This window comes from Nicotiana tomentosiformis, chromosome 4 (assembly GCF_000390325.3).
Source record: "Nicotiana tomentosiformis chromosome 4, ASM39032v3, whole genome shotgun sequence".
Classification (NCBI taxonomy): Eukaryota; Viridiplantae; Streptophyta; class Magnoliopsida; order Solanales; family Solanaceae; genus Nicotiana; species Nicotiana tomentosiformis.
This window is the reverse complement of record NC_090815.1, coordinates 21,773,306-21,795,132: the sequence shown is the minus strand read 5'-3', so window position 1 is coordinate 21,795,132 and position 21,827 is coordinate 21,773,306. Positions and strand designations below refer to the sequence as shown.

The window sequence follows — 21,827 nt, the reverse complement described above, 5'->3', positions numbered from 1 at the left end:
CAAATAAGGAAGACAACATAGTAAGATAGAAGGGCACTCCGGAGTCTGCGGACGCTGGCAGATATACCTCGAAGTCTCCATGCGCAGGTAACTCACTGACGTCTAGGCTGGTAAAATATAACCGGATCTGCACAAAAAGATGTGCAAAAGCGTAGTATGAGTACACCACAGCGGTACCCAGTAAGTGCCAAGCCTAACCTCGGTAGAGTAGTGACGAGGTCAGGTCAGGCCCAGCTAGAAAATAAATAATGGCATGGTAAAATGTTTATCAATGTAGTAAAATAAAATGACATTGGAAATGAATCAATTAGTATGTCATATTTTATTACATCAAATAATGGCAAATAAATACCTCGTTGAAACAAAATAGAATTCTTTTCAACTTTAAGAAAATCACAACAATAATCAAAGGCAACTACGGCCATAAATCAATATCAACAAGGGCACTCCCGAGGTACCGCCTCGTAGTCCCAAATCATAAATAAATTCACAATATCTCATTTCCTTATATCACCGCGGGAGTCTTCACAATTTATTTAAAGAAAAATATTTTTTTCGAAATAGCATCCCGCGTTTTAGCCACCCTTATCACACCGCATGACTTCTAGTAGTTCCCCTACTAGCCACGCGTATCAAGCCACCCTTATCTCACCGCATGCGTTTCAACACCCAAACCTTATACCACCGCATGCGTATCAATATCACAATATATCACAATTTGCACCTCAAGTGCTCAAATAATTTAACTTGCCAAAATAATTTAACAACAATATTTTTACACAATAAAGATCTCACGGCTCATGCCAAAATAAATCATCAATAATAGTTTGCCACAATAAAGAGTTCACGGCTCATGCCAAAATAAATCATCAATAATAGTTTTCCACAATAAAGAGCTCACGGCTCATGTCAAAATAATTCATCAATAATATTCTTCCACAATAAAGAGCTCACGGCTCCCTCACAATGAGTATAAAAATATTCAGGAGTAAATAATTTAGGAAAATAATATTTCAAAATCTTTACTACGTTGCTTCAATATCAAGTTTAAAAATGTGAAATACTTCATATTAATAATATTTAATTTAAAGAAAATCAACCTTCAAATAATGCACAGAATAAAAGAAACCAAGTTTCAACTAAACAGGTAAAATAATTAGTAAGAAAAGATCAAACAAATTTGAAGTATATATCTCACATCAATGATGAAGAATATAACAAGATAAAATAATTTAATAAATGCGCAACAGTGATCTACACAATTTAAAAATATAATCTTTCGCAATTTAACCCGTGTACACACTCGTCACCTCGTGCACACGACTTTCAACATATTTTAATAATCACATCAATACCAATCCTAGGGGAAATTTCTCCCACACAAGGTTAGACAAGTCACTTACCTCGACTTGCTCCAATTTAACCAAGTATTATGCTTTTTCCTCGAATTTCTGACTCCGATCGACTCGTATCTAGTCATAATTAATTCGATACAGTCAACAAAAATTATAGTAATCACTTTCATAAGAAAATATTACATTTTCATTAAAATCCGAAATTAGCTCAAAATTTGCCCGTGGGGCCCACATCTCGAAATCCGGCGAAACTTACAAAATCCGATAACCCATTCAATTACGAGTCCACCCATACCAATTTTACCAAAATCCGATAACAACTCGACCTCCAAATCTTAAATTTTCGTTTTTGGAAGATTTTGCAAAAATCTTGATTTCTTCCTTTAAAATCCGAAATAAATGATGAATATGACCATGGATTTATGAAATATAATCACATTTGGATATAGGACACTTACCCAAGTTGAAGTCTTGAAGAAATCCTCAAAATCGCCCAAGAACCGTGCTCCAAAACTCCAAAACGAAATGAAGGAAATGACCATTTTTGGTCCTTAAGTTTCTGCCCCAAAAACACTATTCCGGTCCCTAAAAGTTCAATCCCGTCGCTAAAAGTGTCACATCTGGTCGCTAAATGTGCACACCAGGACTATTTACACCAACGGTTTTATTTCACTAAAAAGGCTCTAACTCCATCATACGAACTCGGAATTCAACGATTCTTATTCCTATGAGTCACAAATAAAACTACGAACCCATTCGTTCAATCGAAACTCAATTCGGAGCTCATTTGCTCAATGTGATACCAATTTTGCTCGTTAAACAATTAACTCATATTTTGCGCTTAAAACTCAATCGCGACTTGATGAAATTAGACCAAACTTTCCAGATCACTCCTATAATTCATTATCAAAATGTCGAAAGTCTCGAAATCGAATTTTGATCTCTAGAACTAAAAATAGACTTTTGGATCATTACATGCTTATGTTGAAAATATCAAACTCTTCCTCGACAGCCTGTAGTGTATCAATCATAACTTCTTGTGCTCAACTCCAACTACCAAACGGTTTATCATTCTGGAAACTAGATACAAAGGGCTACAACTTTCATGTTTTGCTCATTGCCCAACTCTTTATAGATTGTGAGATATAAGCTCCCAAAGTCAGCCCTGTGCAGCAGAAATTTCTGGCGATGTACACTGCTGTAGCAAAAATCTGCAATACCAGTTTCAGTCAATCGATCATAACATTTTGTATAAATGTCTGAATGATAAATCATTTATCATTCTAGAAACTAGAATCAAAGGGCTACAACTTTCATGTTTTGAAAATTTTCAGATTCCTTATAGATTTCGAGATATAAGCTTCCAAAGTCAGCTCTGCGATTGCACCGGTTGCTGTCCAAAAACAGCTTCTGCAGCAGAAAAATTCCAGCAGCTCCTTTTTGTCCGAAATTCATTCTGTTAACCTTCCGAATCCACCCGAGGCCCTCGGTACCTTAACCAAATATACCAACATATCCCAAAATACAATATGAACTTAGTTGAGGCTTCAAACCATGCCAAACAACGCCGAAATTACGAATCGCGCATCGAATCGAATTATGAGTTTTCAAATCTTTCAACTTCTATATTTTACGCCGAAACATATCAAATCAATTCCGATTGACCTCAAATTTTGCACACAAGTAATAAATGACATAATGGATTTATAAAAGATTTCAGAATCGGATTTCGACCCCGATATCAAAAAGTCAACCCCTCGGTCAAACTTCCCAAAAATTCAACTTTCGGCATTTCAAGCCTAATTCCACTACGAACTTCCAAATAAAATTCCGATCACGCTCCTAAGTCCAAAATCACCATACGGAGCTGTTGGAATCATCAAATTCTATTCCGGGGCCGTTTGCACATAATTTGACATCCGGTCACTATTTGAACTTAAACTTTTAATTTTTCATCAAAATTCCATATCTCGGGCTAGGGACCTCAGAATTTGATTCCGGGCATACGCCTAAGTCACAAATCATGATACAGACGGACCTACTAAAATTATCAAAACACTGATCCGAGTCCGTTTGCTTAAAAATATTGACCAAAGCCAACTCAGTTGAGTTTTAAAGCTCTAATTCACATTTTAATTCATTTTTCACCTAAAAACTTTCCGGAAAATTTTTTACGGACTGCACACGCAAGTCGAGTAATGATAAATAGTTCTTTTCGAGGTCTTAGAATACAGAATTAATTATTAAATTTAAAGATGACATTTTGGGTCATCACATGCCTCTACCGCGGCCCCAGCCTCTCGTGGCCCTAAATGATGGTACTGGTGGCTATACGACAAGAATACAAGAGTGAAGTTTTCCTAATGGTTCGGTAGCCTCTCGAAGATAAGTACGGACATCTCTGTACCGATCCGCATGACTCTACTAAACCTGCTCATGGCTTGTGAGACCTATGTAACCTAGGCTCTGATACCAACTTGTCATGGCCCAAAATCACACATGTCATGATGGCAACTATCGCAATACTAGCCAAGCTAATAATCACAAATAACCATGCATTTTTAAATTTGCAAACATAATGAAATAAGCTTAGCAGTGAAAATCTCATAAATAACATATAATAAAATACCGCGACTCAATAAAAAATCCCCAAAATCCGAGTGTCACTGGGTATATGAGCTACTAAAGTGTCAACATAGTTAGACTGCTAACACAAATGTCTAGAAAGATGGAACAATGCTAAATAAACTGAAAGGAATGAGAGTTGAGATATGCGGACGCCAAAGCAGCTACCTCAAAAGTCTCCAAGCAGAGGAAGCTCCAAATCTAGCAACCGCCGTGCCCAGAAGTACCTGGATCTGCACATGAAGTGCAGAGTATAGTATGAGTACAATCGACCCAATGTAATCAATAACTAACAGGTCTAACATTGGGTTAAAAGTAGTGACGAGCTTAGATAGGTACAGTCCAAATCCAGATAATAACAATAATAACTCAGAGAGAAATCCAATAATCATTTATAGACAATACAGAAATGTAGACATGCTTTCTAGTTTTAACAGTTTGAGCTTAACACAAATAGAACATGCCAAGTATGACCAATATAAGGAATGCCACATCTCAATATCTACATGTCAAGTATGCATGTCAACTGTAATGCAACACAATGATAAAGTCATATACTCATACTCTCGGAGTACTCATCCTCACTCAGCATGCTCAATCACTCAGTACTCCCAACCACTCAGCACTCTCAATCACTCGGCACTCGCACTCGGCCCACGCCCTCGGTAGGTACATGCGCTCACTACTGATATGTCTAACTCCGGAGGGGCGGATCCTGCCCAAGAGCTAATATAAGCTAATCATGGCATGAATCAATAAAGCCTATTACGATGTGAAGCCCGATCCTATAAATATCACTCACAATCAGGCCCTCGGTCTCACTCAGTCATCAATCTCTCCAGTCTCTCGTGCTCACAAATCTCATGACAACCAGCCCAAACAATGACAATATGATGTAATAATAAATGGTAATAGAGACTGAGATATGATATTCAAATGATAGATATGACTGAGTACATAAATGCAATTTAAGCAAATAATTCAACAACAAAAACGACCTCTGTGGATCCAACCAGTACCAGTATATAGCCTAAATGTGAAATCTAATATGGATCACATCTCAATTCCTCTAATACATGGAGATTATATGAATAATAACAAGATTGGGTAGTTGCACAGTCCCACAGAATAAACCGAGTCATAATTACTACGGTGCACGCCTATACGCCCGTCAACTAGCATGTGTGTCACCTCAACACCAACCACATAACACGTAGTTCGGGGATTCATACCCTCAATATCAAGTTAGAAGTGTTACTTACCTCAAACCGTACAAATATCTACTCCAACAAGCCCTTGCCTCGTGAATCGACCTCCGAACGACTCGAATCTAGCCACATACAACTAAACAATCAACACAAGCTACAGGAATCAATTTCCTATGATAAAGCTATGTTCTTTAACAAAAGTCAAAAAGTCAACCCCTAGCACACGTCTTGGAATCCAACAAAATTTACAAAATTCGAATACCCATTCAATAATGAGTCCAACCATACCAAAATTACCAAATTCCGACATCAAATCGCCGCTAAAATCCCCAAATCTTAAGCTACTCTCCAATCCCTAGTCCAAAATTTTTCAAATTCCACCTTAAAAACACATAATCTAGTTGGGAAATTCAATGGGTATTCAATATTAATAGATAAACGGCCAAAATTTGCTTAGCTATTCAAATCTAGTGAAACCCCTCTCAAAATTCTCCTCCAATCGAGCTTGCAAAGTCCAAAAATGAAGAAATCTCGAAACCCTTAGAATTAATACACTGCCAGTTCCATCGCACATGAGGTTCACTTAACTGCATTTGCCTCCCCGCAGGCATGACCAAAATTCCTTTTCTATTATTTCCATGAAGGCCCCCTACCTTCTCTTCTGCTGACCAGACTCCGCTTCTGCGGAGTCGCACCAGCGACCTCCTCTCCGCTCGCACCAGACCAGAAACACTTCGGCATTTCCCTTAAGTCTAAACTCATTCTGATTTCAATCTGAATCATTCCCGAGGCCCTCGGGACCCCATTCAAACATACTAACACATCCCAAAATATCATACGAACTTAGTCGCGGCTTCAAATCACATCAAACAATATCAAAAATACGAATTGCACCCCAATTCAAGCCTAATGAAACAAATGGATTTCCAACTCCTACAATTGATGCCGAAACCTATCAAACCAATTTCGATTGACCTAAAATTTTGTACATAACCCATAAATGACACAACGGACCTATTTCAACTTCCGGAACTAAAACCCGAGCCCGATAACAATAAATTCAACCGTCGGTCAAACTTCTATTTTTTTAACTTTTGCTAATTCAAGCCAAAATGACATGCGGACCTCCATATACATATCCGGATGCACTCCTGTGTCAAAAATTACCATACGGAGCTATCAGAATCATCAAAACTCCATTCTGAAGTAATTTACACATAAGTCAACATTCGGTCAACTCTTTCAACTTAGGCTTCCAATCTTGTGACTAAGTGTCCTAATTCATTCCGAAATATCCCCGAAACCAAACCAACCACCCTGCCAAGTCACATATTAATAATCAAACACATAATAAGCAATAAATGGGGGAACGAGGCTATAATACTCAAAATGACTAGTCGGGTCATTACACATATGAGCCTCGCTTTCCGTATCTTGTCATCCATACGAGCCACACGCACATTCTCCCGAATATCTTCATTCCTAACCTTATTCTTCCTAGTGTGTACGTACATCCATCTCAACATCCTTATTTTTGCTACTTTCATCTTCTGGATGTATGAGTTCTTAACTGACCAACACCCATCCCCATACAACTTGGCTGGTCTAATCACCGCTCTATAAAATTTAACTTTGAGTAACAGAGGCATTTTCTTATCACACAGAACTCCAGATGTTAATCTCTATTTCTTCCACCCCACCTCTATACGGTGTATGATATCCTCGTCGATCTCCCCATCCCCTTGGATAACCGACCCAAGGTACTTGAAATTGCCTCTCTTGGGGATGACCTGAGATTCAAGTCTCACTTCCGTGCCCGCTTCCCTCGGCTTCGCGTCGAACTTGCACTCCAGGTATACCGTCTTAGTCCTGCTCAACTTGAAACTCTTAGACTCAAGGGCCTGTCTCCAAACCTCCAACCTCTCGTTAACGCAGCCTCACGTCTCATCAATTAGAACTATGTCATCAGTTTCTAATGTTAGGGTAGACATTTATTATGTGATGTTCTCAAAATTTTGTGATGATTAGGAATAATATATGGCTTAAGAATAATTTTGTTATTCCGTTTACCAAATAAAATCGGTTTGTTGCTGTACATTTTATAGCATGCATAAAAACAGACAAATCAAATATTTAAGGTTGTAAGCATCGGTTAGGTTTACATTAATGGTTAAAATTTATTTTATAACTGTCGTCTTAGCTCTTTTCATGTCCATTAAGAAAAATAATAAATACAATATATAATTTACTAAGTTTTCCTATTAAATATTTTTTGAGAATTGAGTAGTATCAAAAAGAACTACTACTTCTTTAATATTAAGAGTATAGTTTGAAATAATTAATAAATTTAATCTTGAAATCCTAAAGTGGCAATTATTTTTGGACAAACTTTTTGTGTTAAAGCGACGCTTAAAATGAGACGGAAGGAGAAGATATTTTAAAAAGCCTTTAATCAAATGAAAATGGATGGAGTATTTATTGTTCCCACTATTCAACATAACTTGACAGATCGGATTCCACGAACCAACCGGCAATGAGTTAGCCTTTTTTTTAGTAAGTCAAGAAGTTTATTCATGACCACTAACATGGAGTTAGAAATAAATTAAGGATGTTATACAACAGTTGGTGCCATTAAAAATTATTTACACACCCAAGGCAGCCCACATTATATTAGTTGTTATATATTAGTTGAGATATCTTGAATTAAATCCTCCCTATATATATTAACAGACAATACAGATTCCATCATTTCCACAATCTTATTCTTGAATTTGATGGCTTATACTGCTGTAATTTCTCTTCTTCAAATTCTTGAGCAGAGAAACCCAGAACTTATTCATGCTCAAACTACTAAAACGATCGAAACACTTCATGCTACTGCTAAATATTTTCAAAAAGTTCTTGAAGAAGCTGGCAATAGTAGGTTTGACCATGAAAAAATCAAATCTTTGGACGAAAAAATAAGAGTTGTTGCTAGTGATGCAGAACATGTTGTCGAGCTGAAGATTTGCCAAATCATCGAAGGCTTAAGTTGGACATTTGGAATTTTACAACACGAGGATTTGCTACCGGTTATTGCAAAAATGGATAAAACAAAGAAAGAAGTAATGGAGATTGTTTCTGATTTTAGTACAAGTACTCATAATGCTGACGGTGATCAAATTCTTGAATTATCCGAGGATTCCTTAATTGGCACTTCTTCTAGAAGTTATCCAATGCGGGAATATTTGGAATATGATATGGTGCAGGGACTTGATGATGACTTGGAGACCATAGTTCAAAAATGACAGGACCACCGTCGGATCTAGACATTGTCACAATAACAGGCATGGGTGGCATTGGCAAAACAACACTTGCCAGAAAAGCTTATGATCATCTCCCAATCAGGTATCATTTTGACATTCGTGTTTGGGTTACAATATCTCAAGAATTTCGATGTAGAAATGTGTTGTTAGATGCTTTACATTGTATTTCAGGGCCAAATGTTTTCAACAGAATAGATTATGATAAGAAGGATGACAATGAGTTAGCCGACTTGGTGCAGAAAAACCTCAAGGGTCGAAGATACCTTGTTGTTGTTGATGATATTTGGAGTACGGATGTCTGGAATAGAATAAGGAGAATATTTCCTGATTACAACAATAGGAGTCGAATCTTATTGACTAGTAGGGAAACTGATGTAGCGATGTATGCAAATAGTAGCAGTCCTCATGAGATGAACCTCTTAAATTTAGATAATAGTTGGAAGTTACTTGGTGATAAGGTGTTTGGACCAAAACATGATCATCCTCCAGAGTTGGAAGAAATTGGAAAGAAAATAGTAGAAAAATGCCAAGGACTACCCTTAACAATTTCAGTGATAGCGGGACATCTTTCTAAAATCGCCCGGACATTAAAAAGTTGGAAGGATGTTGCCCGAACTTTAGGTGAAATCGTTGCTAGCCATCCAAATAAATGCTTAGAAGTGCTCGGTTTGAGTTACCACCACTTACCTAATCACCTCAAACATTGCTTTCTTTCTATGGGTAGTTTCCAAGAGGACTTTCAGATCGAGACGGGGAGACTGATCCAATTATGGATCGCGGAAGGTTTTGTAAGGACGTCTGAAAGTGGTAAAAACTTGGAGGAAGTGGCAGTAGATTATTTGGAGGATCTTATCAGCAGGAACTTGATATTGGCTCGAAAAAGGAGATTCAATGGTGAGATAAAAGTATGTGGAACGCATGATCTACTGCGTGAATTCTGTTTGATCGAAGCTGAAATGACAAAGTTTATGCATGTTGAGAGAACTGAGCTAGATGTCCCTACTCTTCCAACACAAAAGCATAATGTTCGTCGCTTCAGTTTTCAAACCCAATTTTATTCAGTTGACGATTGTTGTAAGCTATTACCCCCTGTTGCCAGATCTATCTACTTATTTTCTAGATTGGATCTACCTTTTGCGACACGTGTTAAGCTTCACGAGGTATTGCCCATCTACCACCGTCGTCCTATAATACATGAATTTTTCTCCCGTTTCCACCTTCTCAAGGTATTGGCCATCTTCCATGAACATGTAGGGTTCAATTCATTTCCACTAGTGATTACAAAGTTATTTCATTTAAGATATATCCAAGTTCGATGTAACGGCAACATTCCTGATTCAATTTCAGAGCTTCTGAATTTGCAAACTCTTATTACTCATAGGAACAAATACGAAGAGAAAACTTTACCAGGGAAGATATGGATAATGAAGAACTTGAGGCATATACATCTGGGAGGACCCAGTTATTTACCCAGTCCAAGAAGAGAAAGTATTCTAAACAAGCATCTCGTGTTAGGGATGCCAAATCTAGAGCAACTTTCTGGTCTTTGTTCCACCAGTTGTACAAATGAAGTCTTTTCTGTCATTCCCAATCTAAAGAGATTGATCGTACTTTATTCCCCAAAAGATCATATGGCCAATCGCCTCATTGATATGCCCAGCTTGAGAAAACTCGAAGCATTGAAGTGTTTCAGGAAAAGTACATTGCCAAGCTCCATCAAAAGTTCTATTTTCCCAACATCAGTTAAGAGGTTGACTTTAGCTGGCTGGTTTCAATTTCCTTGGTACGAAATATCAACTCTTGTCATGTTGCCAAATCTTGAAGAGCTCAAAATTAAATATAATGCAGTCAGAGGTCAAGCATGGAGATTGAGTGATAAAGACAAGTTCGAACGCCTAAAGTAGTTGTTATTTAACAGCCTAAATCTTGAGTGTTGGGAAGCTAGCAGTGATAGCTTCCCAAATTTAAAATGCCTCGTTCTGAAAAATTGGAACTATATCAAAGAAATTCCAACAGATTTTGGGGAAGTTTATACTTTGGAGTCAATTGAGTTACATAATTGCCCGACTCCTGTTGAGGATTCTGCAAGAAAGATTAAATAAGAACAAGAGGACATGGGAAATAATTGCTTTAAGGTCTATATCTACAGCAGTCACAGTAAGTTTAAGATTTCTCAATAATATTCTTCGATATATTCTTCACATTATTAAGTACCTCATCTTTGTTAAATTTTTCCTCCTTGAAATTAAGATGATTTCTACTTTTTATCTTGCAATATATGCAGGTGATTGAGGCTTATTTTGAGGGATCATCTAACACTATCTTCCAAATACAAAAGTAAAATCTTTTCTTTTTTAATGTTCTTATGCATTGTTAAATTTTGGACAAGAGGGGTTGCTCTGATGGTAAGCAACCTCCACTTCCAACCAAGAGGTTGTGAGTTCGAGTCACCCCAAGAGCAAGGTGGGGAGTCCTTGGAGAGAAGTATGCCGAGGGTCTATTGGAAACAACCTTTCTATCTCATGGTAGGGGTAAGGTCTGCGTACACACACTACCTCCCCAGACCTCACTAGTGGGATTATACTGGGTTGTTGTTGTTGTTGTTGTTGTTGTTGTTGTTGTTATGCATTGTTAAATTTATGTTTTAGGAATAAGCATGTTTCTTTGCACAAATAGCCGGCGATATTCATTGTTTATTTTTTATAGCCATATTAAATAGATTATACATTGATTATACATAATTATACACATATAATACATAAATTATGCATATATTATACCTCAACCAGTTATTTTTAGTTTAAGTAGTTACGTGGGTGGCTGGGTTAATTCTTTTTACCATACTATTAAACCTTTTATTTATTGTAATTTGAGCTCACCAAACTCCAATCCTTTTTACTGCTCTGCTTCAACTTCCTATTTCATGTGATTCCATGCGCTCAAAGGTGCCCTATCTAAATCTTGTAGCTTATGAATTGTGTAAAAATATTGTTACTGGTCAAGCTGTTTAAGCTAATGAATTGTGTCGAAATGTTGATATTGACCAGTCCAGTTCACTTACATCAATTTCGTGAAATCACTCATCGAGAGCCCCAAAGATGTCAAAAAATAGTCAGAGCCTTGTCTTTGCTTTCTTCTTCTTATTCTTCTTCACATTTTTATGTTTTTTTTCCGACATCTCCTCTATACTTGTACCCTTTATCACTGGAACATGGTCATATGTAGGAACCACAATCCCATCTCCCTGAATTGTATCCTCATCTATACCTTGCTTGTCAGATTCTATAACTTCCATAGCACTAAAGCCATTAGTTAACTTCAATGGAATTGTGTCATTAGGAAGTGCCTCATGTGTCTCTTAGATCTGTTTGTCGCTACCCTGCTTTCCTTAATTCTTTTGATTCTTACCAACACATTTTTTCTTTGAACTAGTAACTTCCACCCATTCTTCTATTTTTCTGTTATCATATTGAACGACCTCCTTCAGTTTTCCATCCTTAGATGGTCCCTGAGCAGACTCCTTGGGCAGTTGCAACCTACATTCAGCATCAGAATGCCTTTGGATCTTGCAATAAAAATAGAAATTCGGCCCTTGCTCATATTCCACAGGTTGAAGGAAGGTTTGAATCTCCCCGGAGTTATCTAGCAATGCAACTTCAACCTCCTTAAGCATCCGCCGAGTCAAGTCAGTTTCTATTCGTTCCTTGGCAGTTGTAGGTCTAGTGCGAGCAAGTGTAGCTTGTTCCAAGGCAATTATCGTACCGATCAAATTTGATTTGGTCTTGGTTTTAATTTTACAAAAATAACCAGAAAAACCGAACCAAACCGACTATAGAAGTAGCTATTTAAAATTTATTATTACACATATACATATGTATTATTTTATGTAAAGTTTTTGAAATTTTATGGTACATGTTAATAGCTATTATAATAATCTAGTTCCTTGCCTTTAAATTCTAGTTTGATTGGTAGTTTTCTTTGCTAAGTATAAGAACATATTTCATGTTAAAAATAATCTATTTTTAATTGAGTCCTTAAATTATTCATCACTATTTGATTTAATTATCATCAATATATTTTGGTAAATGATGAATTTCTCAAAGAGCAATTGGTTTGATAGTGTTACTTTGAAAATGTAGTCGCCGGAATATGTGTTTGGTAATGTATGTCTCATATTTAAGAAAAAAAACCCGATAAATAACTGAAAAATCCGAAAAATCGACATAAACCGAATCGATAAAAAATCGACTTAATTGGTTTGGTTTGGTTCCAATATTTGAAAAATCGACTTAGTGTGATTTTTTTTTAGTGGAAAATTGATACAAACCGAACCATGAACACTTTGTTGTTTAAGATAATATTTTAGTTTGTTTAGGTTGTTTCAGACATTCTAGTAGCCTAGTCGACTAATGACTACTTAGACTATGTGTTTTGCTTGGCCTCTAGTTGACTCTATATATATATATATATATATATATATATATATATATATATAAGGGAGCAGAGATTTTGAAATTATGTTTCTGTACCACTTTCTTGTTTGTATATTAATATTAAGAGTTATTATTTCTTGTATATTTTCTATCTGTAAATTAAATTCATTACTCTTAGTGTATGGTTAGTCTCCTAACTCCTTAATAACATCGATGGATTAACCTGTTAATTCCTAGATATTGAGGCCTGAAAAAATGTCCATATTATAAAAGGAAGAGATATCGGTCATAGCCGGGGTGTCGTTAAAGAAGTAGTTGTTAAGAACATATTGTGTGAAGGGAAAGAGATGAACAGAGTAAAAAAAAAAAATATATATATATATTGTTGTTGTTGTCTTTTGTTCTTTTTTCTTTTTGCTGGTACCAAAGGGGGAGAAAAAATTTACAAGCTTAGGGGGAGCACACCTTCAAGACATTAATTGGTTACTACGTATTGTTAATATATTAATAATTGTCATCATTAAAAATGGGAGACAGCTTTTAGTTTTAATGGTGACATTAATAAGTTCAATTCTAAGCATATTCGGGTAAATGTGCAGGAATACAATGATGCTTTGATCATACACTGGGGAGTACAAGGAAGGAAGATGTGCAACGGCCGAAAAAAAAACTGAGTCAAAGACCCAAAAAGGAAAATATCAAGAAGATCAAGTACGAGACTGGAAGGCGTGCAGCTTAAGGAAGACGGTAACCCAGAGGAATGCAAGAAAAGGAAAATAATGATTTGAATAGAAGCAAATTACAGTGGTCGAAAAAGGAAAACAAATGAGAAGCTGATCAAGCTGTGATTTAAAAGGTTCCAACTTTATTCTTGGAAAGATTTCCAGGATCAAATCTCTTGGGTTGTTTTCTTTCTGTCAATAGCAGGTAAGCAAATCATCTACAGAAAATCAAGGACACCAACGGGCTCCATATCCAGTATATAAAAGACGAAACAAGTCCAGAAGCAAGACATACGTTTGTCTAACCATCTTCAAGCTCTTTGTTCTCATCTTAGCAATATTGTAATACTTTTGATTTACTGTGTAAAAGAAAGAGATAAAAGAGAGAAAAATTATTGGTAAAATATTGTATCAAAATTGAGAGGAAAAATAGAAGAAAATTGAAGAGCTCATAGAAAACGCACAAACTAACTGTAACCAATTTACCAAGTAGCCATCATATAGAATAAAACCCTCTTGGAACATAAAGGGATTGGACTAGGATTCAGAATTCGATCCAGTATAAAATATCGTTGTACAATTCGGAGTACTTTTCTACAATTTAATTTCTGCACCCTTTATCCTATTCAGTTAGAACACTGAGAAAGCATAAAATCATTCACCCTCCATCTTGAACTTTCACCTCACAAGACTTGAACCTGCTAGGTAATAGCTTGTTTGGTCAAAGCTTCTCCCATGCCAAAACTATTTTTTTTCCAAAAAATTCTTTATTCTCAACTTGAGGTGTTTGGCCAAGTTTTTTATGGGAAAAAAGTGTTTTTGGATAAAAGCATAAGTAGTTTTTGAAAAACAAAAAAAAAGTAGTTTCTTCTCAGAAACAGAAGCAGTTTTGAATTTTTTTCCTACCAAAAATACTCTTAGAAAAATATTATATTTACCAAAATAATCCTACTTAGCTTAAATTATTAAGTAATTATAAATATGGGATGAACTTTATATTTGTTGAATAATTTTTTGATATTTTTAAATCATCTTGAAAGAATAAAATACTTTCAATTTTATTTTTATACTTTACTTAAATAAAAAAAAAAAACTTCATTATTATCTTTAATAATAAATATTTATAATTATTTATCTATTTATATAATATTAACTATTTGATAAATATTTTTGCGTCCTTATTTGTAATTTGATACTTCGAAACACTTTTTGAAAAGTTTGACCAAACACAAATTGTTGCTCAAAAATACTTTTCAAATTGATTAGTCAAACACAAACTAAACTGTTTTTCTTCGAAAATATTTGTTGAAAAATTACTATTAAAAAAAAAAATTTCTAAAAATAAACTGATTTTTTCAATTTGGCCAAACAAGACTACAAGTCTCCGGAAGTTTTGCAATGACTCGCTCAGACGCGAGTCGAGAAAAAGCATTTTAGGACGAGTCTCCTTCAACGCCACGCAACCTTCGTACTGTAAAGATGCTTGTGTACTCCTCCAATCAGAACACATACACAAATTGATGCATTTTAAATCAAGTAAAAACTGTCCATTGGAAGAAAGAAAACATTAATCAAATGAAAACGATATACATAACGCGACAGATCTGATTCCACGCACCCAACTGGCATTGACTCTTTTTTTTTTAATTAAGTCAAATAATTATTAATAAACATTAATTAGGAGGTGCGGAAAATAATTAAAGGTACAAGGTTGCTACACAACAAGTTGCTGTGTTAAAATATTGCCAAACTCAAAGGCAGAAACAATTTTTGGTTTTTTTTATAGATTTTAACATTGTTAGTCTCTTTTTAAAGAATATCTATATAAATAACATTACTTTTCCCTTTATTTTAAAAATAGCACATTTATTTACGGTTACAACATTTTTTAAGATTCCTGCCATTGCAAGGGTGTACAAATAAAACCAACAAACCACACCAACCCAATAATCCGAGTCAAATGGAGAAAAAAAATCCGACTATGGTTTGGTGTTGGAAAAAAAACCGACCATATTTGGTTTGGTTTGGTTTTAACTAAAAAAAGTCAAACCGAAATCAAACCAATCCGGCATTATATGTATAGAAGTTTTAAATATATTTAATACATAAAAATATTTATGGTAGCGTAGTTTATAAAAATTTCTTAAGCTTTTTCATAGTTTTATCTTTTAATGTATTATTTCAAGTTTGGACTTATACTTTTTGGATACTCCAATAAGTTTTATAGTCCATAAATATTAGTAACTCAAATAAATCCTAAACCAAAATCAAATCAATATTAATGTTAATAAAAGATATTCAATTCAATTGTACTATGAATGAAAATAGTATTGGATATCTAATTTTTAAGTTTTTTCATGGTTTAGATAAAATGTAAAACTTATTTTTCTTTTAGTGATTAGTCATGTAAATAATTGTACTTATTAGTCATAATTTTAAATTATGTTTGCTTTTATTATGGCTTATTAATAATATTTATTTTATGCGATTTTATTATCTTTATTGTTGAATATTTTAGTACAATGCCATTACTCATCTCATATTTATGTTATTTTATAGAAAAACACCATATATAGTTCTTTCTTTCTAGGATTAAAGAAATATTTGGAGCAAAAATTTTACGTTTTGTGCTATGAAGACTTTATGAAAAAAAACGAAAAAACTCGAAAATCGGAAAAAAAAAAAAGAAAAACCGAGATTAGAAAACCCGACTTTTATTGGTTTAGTTTGGTATTTAGATTTAATAACCCAATACAATTGGTTTGGTTTGGTAATTAGAAAATCTGAACCAACCCGACCCATGTACACCCCTACGTGACATTAAATTTTGAAACGTAAACACTAACCACAATTTATTGTTGTTACATGTGGTTTCATAATGTATCGTATTTTATTGTACTGTATTGTTTGATGAATACAACGTTTGGATAGACTGGGTTGTTTCATGATATCATGCACCAACAATATGAAGAATAAACTTGCAATATTACTAAGAAAAAATAGGTTACGGAGTAAAATTATTATATAAAAAAGTAGGGTAAATGATAGAATATGATTATTTAATAATAAGAAATGGTAAGACGAGAAAAAAAAAAGCAAGAGAACGATATCACCACACCAAATTCGTCGTTCCATAAAGTGACACTTTTCGTCGTTACGAAACGATAGATTTAACGATACGATACAATAAAATATAAGTAACAATCAAAACAAACATTTTATTTAAAGTAATAATACGATACAATGCAATAGATAATAACTATCCAAACAAGTTAAGGAATTATTGAACCACATTAATCACCTTTAATCTTTCTCGAATTTTGTATATTGCCTCATCTATGTGTCTTAAGCAAATTCCAACCAAATTCAACAACAACAACCCAGTAAAATTCCACAAGTGAGGTCTAGAGAGGATAATGTGTACGTAGACCTTACCCCTGCCCGAGGGAGTAGAGAGGATGTTTCCAACCAAATTCATTAAAAATATATATTTTTGCTTAGGTTTTTAGAATGTTGTAAATTATTGACGTCTTTTTCTAATTATTTTTGGTAGCATGACTTAATGGCTAATTGTTGGTAGATACTATCTGTTGCTATTTCTGTAGTTCTCTCAAGAAAATTTCAGTTAAAAAGAAAAAGCCTAATCTCCCATCTGCAGGCAACCTACACTGCTCCATTAATAAAGATGCTTGCTTACTCAAGTGTTGAGAGCAAATAAACAAATCGGTGATTTTTTTTAGTCAGGGAAAACCTGTCTATCAGAAGAAAGAAAATGTTAAGCCTTTAATCAAATGAAAATGGATGGAATACTATCATTCTACCATATCTCGATAGATCTAATTCCACGAGCGGCAATGGCTTAGAGGGTGTTTGGATTGGCTTTTAAGCTGATCAAATCAGTTTTTAAGTGTTTTTTTTTTTTTTAGCTTTTTTAAGTGTTTGACAAAGTTAAAAAGTACTTAAAATAAGTTAAAAACTGCTTAAAACAAGTTAAAAGCAATAAGATGGGCAATATGTTGAAGAATCGAGTATGAGCCATAACAGTCAAGCAGCTATTCTAGCTTATTCTGTTAGGCAGTTAGGACCTTAGGTGACAGCTGTCACTAGCTAAGTTAATAGAGGTAGTTAGTGGAAATTAGTTAGAGTTGGTTAGATGTACTTGTATATATACATAGCTTCTGTACAAAAGTTAGTTGCAGATTTCATTATATGAAATGAGTTCATTCTTCTCTCTAACTCGATCAATTAGTTCTATAATTCAATATGGCATCAGAGCCCGTGAAGACGATCAATTCACGCAGATTGCTTGAAATTGATTTCTGTATCTAGAACTCGTTGGTCGTCATCTATGCAATTGCTTTGATTCACCTCGTCTTAGGTTGAGTTGTCCTTGAGCAATTAGGTATTTTTTTGGTTTCTCTGTGTTCGATTCTATCCTAAGATCTCGATTTTTTATCTTCAATGGTGATCGGAGCCGGTGGTACAAGCTCAGGCACAGGAATTGAAGATACGACTGCTGATGCAACTCCAGTGGCAGATCCAAGTCGTGTGGGTGCTATAGTTGTCGATCAATATCATCCTCTATTTCTCCAACCGTCTGATACTCCAGGTAGCTCTCTCATCTCAATTAAACTAACTGAACATGAAAATTATGCTCTGTGGAGCAGCTCTATGCGTATTAGTTTACTAGGCAAGAGCAAACTAGGTTTTGTAGATGGAAGATGTTCTAAGGATAAATTTGATCCTTCTATTCATGATCTGTGGGAAAAGTGTAATGTTATTGTGCTTTCATAGATAATGAATTTTGTGAGTGTTGAGCTATTAAGTGGAATGGTGTATGCTACAAGTGCACACAAGGTGTGGAGTGACCTTAGAGAAAGCTTTGAAAAGGTGAATGGCTTGAGGGTCCTATACTTGCACAAACAAATTGCTACTCTGTCACAGGGCATCTCATCAGTGTCCTCTAATTTCTCTAAATTGAAGGAGTTTTGGGCTGAATTTGATGCACTTATGCCTTGTCCTGGTTGTGGTTGTGAAGAATCAAAGAGATATATAGAACACTTTGAGTATCAGAGGTTGTTACAATTCTTAATGGGACTGATTGAGTCCTATGCACAGTCGAGCAATCATATTCTGAATATGTCACCTATTCTCTCTATAAACAAAGCCTATTCTATGATCATTTCAGAAGAAAGTAGAAGGTCCTTGGCTAATCATTCCTCAAATGTAGCAGAAATTCATAAGGGAACAGCCTTGTTCACCAGTAAAGGTCACCCTAATTCATCTCAGTTACCAATAAGACTGGTCCTGCTCCATACTCCTCTAATCCTGCCTCTTATTCCCCTGGCCTTCAGAATCATAATCAAGTGATGTTCAATAATAAAGGAAGCTCATACCCTACAAATAATTTCAAGTAGAGGAAGAATCAGATGCATTGTGACTACTGCAGTTTCAAAGGTTACACTAGGGAAACCTGCTATAAGCTTCATGGCTACCCCTCAGATTTCAAATCCAAGAAGAAGCATCCTTCAGAAAACTCAGCTGCTTATACTGGAGAGAATCAGTTCTCCAACAATGTTATGTCAATCTATGGGAATTCTTCAACATCACAAGCAGTAGGCCATCTCACCAACAACCAGTTTGCTCAGAACCAGCTTGCTCAGGCTGCAATAAGTGGAATCCCTCAATTTACACAGGAACAGTACAATCAAATCATTCAGATGCTTGAAAAAGGAAGTGAGGATAATGGCTCAGCCATGGCAGCAGGTATGATACATAATGCAACCCTTCCTGAAGATTAGCCTAAGTGGATAATTGACACTGGAGCTTCTAATCATATGGTGCATAGGATTGATATGTTGTTTGATTTAAAACACTTGGGACAGACTAATGTAGGGAAAGTGTGTCTACCTATAGGAGAGCTAGCCACAGTAATACATCTAGGCTCCACATACATATTTCTTGGCCACAAGATAACTAATGTTATGCATATACTTGAGTTCAGATACAATCTGTTATTTGTCTCAAAGATTACAAAGGAGCTGAAGGGTGTAGCTATGTTCTTTCTTGAATTTTGTATATTTTAGGATCTCTTCAGTGGACAGGTGAAGGGGATTGGTAAGGAAGACTATGGATTGTATGTGCTCACATCTCGGAGTATAATACAAGCAATGGAGGATGCACCTACTACAAGAAATTTAAGTTCTGTTCCAAAATCTCTCACTGTAAATACCACTGAGTATACTAGAATAAATGTTGCCCTATGGCATAGGAGGCTAGGTCATATACCTTTGGATATACTGAAGAAAGTAAGTGAATTTCAGTCTGTGAAATTTGATGATACTGAACACCATTGTACTGTCTGCCTAGTTGCTAAGCAAACAAGATTACCCTTTCCTCTGAGTACTTCCACTGCTCATTCTAACTTTGATATCATTCATGTTGATGTGTGGGGCCCTTACAGGTTACCTACCTGTGATGGGAAGAGATATTTTTTTAACTATAGCTGATGATCATTCTAGATTCACATGGCTGTATCTATTACCCTCAAAAGCTGAAGTAATTATGGTTCTTAGGAAATTCTTCTTAATGGTTAAAACTATTCATTCCTCTACTGTCAAAGTCCTAAGAACAGACAATGGTTGTGAGTGTTTTAATACTCAAATGACAGAACTGCTCAAGTCACTAGGCATCACTCATCAAAGCTCTTGTGTTTACACTCCACAACAGAATGGAGTAGTTGAGAGAAGGCACAAGCATATACTCAATATAGCAAGGACACTCAGATTCCAAGCCTCAGTTCCACTCAGATTCTGGGGAGAATGTGTTACTACTGTAGCTTATCTTATAAGCAGGCTACCTACCTCAACTCTTAAAGGTAGAACGCCATATGAAATATTGCATAGTGTTCCTGCTTCTCTCACTCATAAATTTGCTCCTAGAGCTGTTCCTGCAGTTTTTCTTGAATATTCTATGGTTCAAAAGGGCTATAAGATGTATACACTAGTCTCCAGGAAATTTATAGTCAGTAGAGATGTGGTGTTCAAGGAGGATGTCTATCCCTCCAGACACACTATCTATCCCATATCATCAGTATTTCCTATTTTAGATTTCTCCCCTAACACTAGTTCTGGAAGCAATATAACAGTATCTCCTCAAAATACTATAGACCTATCTAATGCACAACCTGCTGATCCCTTAGTATCTGCTGAAATTCCAAACTTATCAGCTGCTTCAAACACCAGTACATCACCAGATATAGAGTCCTCTACTGAGGCCTCAGCACTAGTGCCTCATCATGAAGTACCTAGCAGAAAATCTCTAAGAATGTCTAAACCACCACTGTGGATGAAGGACTTTGTGGTTTCAACTCATGGCAAGTCCAACTATTATTATCCCATATCAAACTATGTGAGCTACAACAATATTTCTTCTGCCTATAGTGCTGCACTCAATGTCTACTCATCTATTATTGAACCACAGTCCTATAATGAAGCAGTTCAGAATCCTAAATGGATTGCTGCTATGAAGTGAGAAATCACAACACTAGAGGAGAACAAGACTTGGAGCATTGTTGATTTGCCAGAAGGAAAGGTGCCTATTGGATACAAATGGATTTTTAAAATCAAATATACAGCCTCAGGAGTAGTAGAAAGATACAAAGCAAGGATAGTGGCTAAAGGTTACAATCAGCAAGAAGGGCTTGACTATACATAAACTTTCTCCCCTGTGGCCAAGATGGTCACAGTCAGGTCAGTTATAGCAGTTGCAACTGCTAAGCATTGATACATCTTTCAAATGGATGTGCACAATGCCTTTCTTCAAGGGGATTTGCTTGAAGAAGTGTACATGGACATCCCACAAGGTTTTTCTACCCAGGGAGGGACAGGCAAAGTTTATCGATTACACAAATCATTATATGGCCTCAAACAGGCACCACGACAGTGGAACAAGAAGCTAATTGATGCCTTGCTACAGATTGGTTTCACTCATAGTCATTTTGATTACTCCTTATTCACTAAGAAAGTGCAGGACAGACTGGTTCTTGTCTTAGTCTATGTTGATGACCTTTTGGTTACAAGGAGTTGTCCTCAGCTTATTCTGTAGGCTAGATGTGATCTACAACTCAAGTTCAAGATGAAATATCTTGGTGAGCTCAAGTTTTTCTTAGGCATTGAGT

The 21,827-nt window shown here is 35.7% G+C and overlaps 2 protein-coding genes across 2 annotated transcripts; both read left to right on the top strand.

Annotated features, from left to right (window-relative positions):
• The first annotated feature begins 18,109 nt into the window (after positions 1-18,109).
• LOC138909355 (uncharacterized) lies at positions 18,110-18,442 on the top strand. The gene has a single exon (XM_070200550.1). The coding sequence runs from the start codon at positions 18,110-18,112 to the stop codon at positions 18,440-18,442; it is 333 nt and encodes a 110-aa protein (XP_070056651.1).
• Positions 18,443-18,445: 3 nt separating this feature from the next.
• Positions 18,446-19,018, top strand: LOC138909354 (uncharacterized). Its single transcript, XM_070200548.1, has one exon. It carries the CDS (start codon positions 18,446-18,448, stop codon positions 19,016-19,018), a length of 573 nt encoding a protein of 190 aa, XP_070056649.1.
• Positions 19,019-21,827: the final 2,809 nt, after the last annotated feature.

Excerpts from the sequence above, each read along its gene's own strand:
- LOC138909355 (XM_070200550.1), top strand. The coding sequence starts at position 18,110 with ATGGTGATCGGAGCCGGTGGTACAAGCTCAGGCACAGGAATTGAAGAT.
- LOC138909354 (XM_070200548.1), top strand. The coding sequence starts at position 18,446 with ATGAATTTTGTGAGTGTTGAGCTATTAAGTGGAATGGTGTATGCTACA.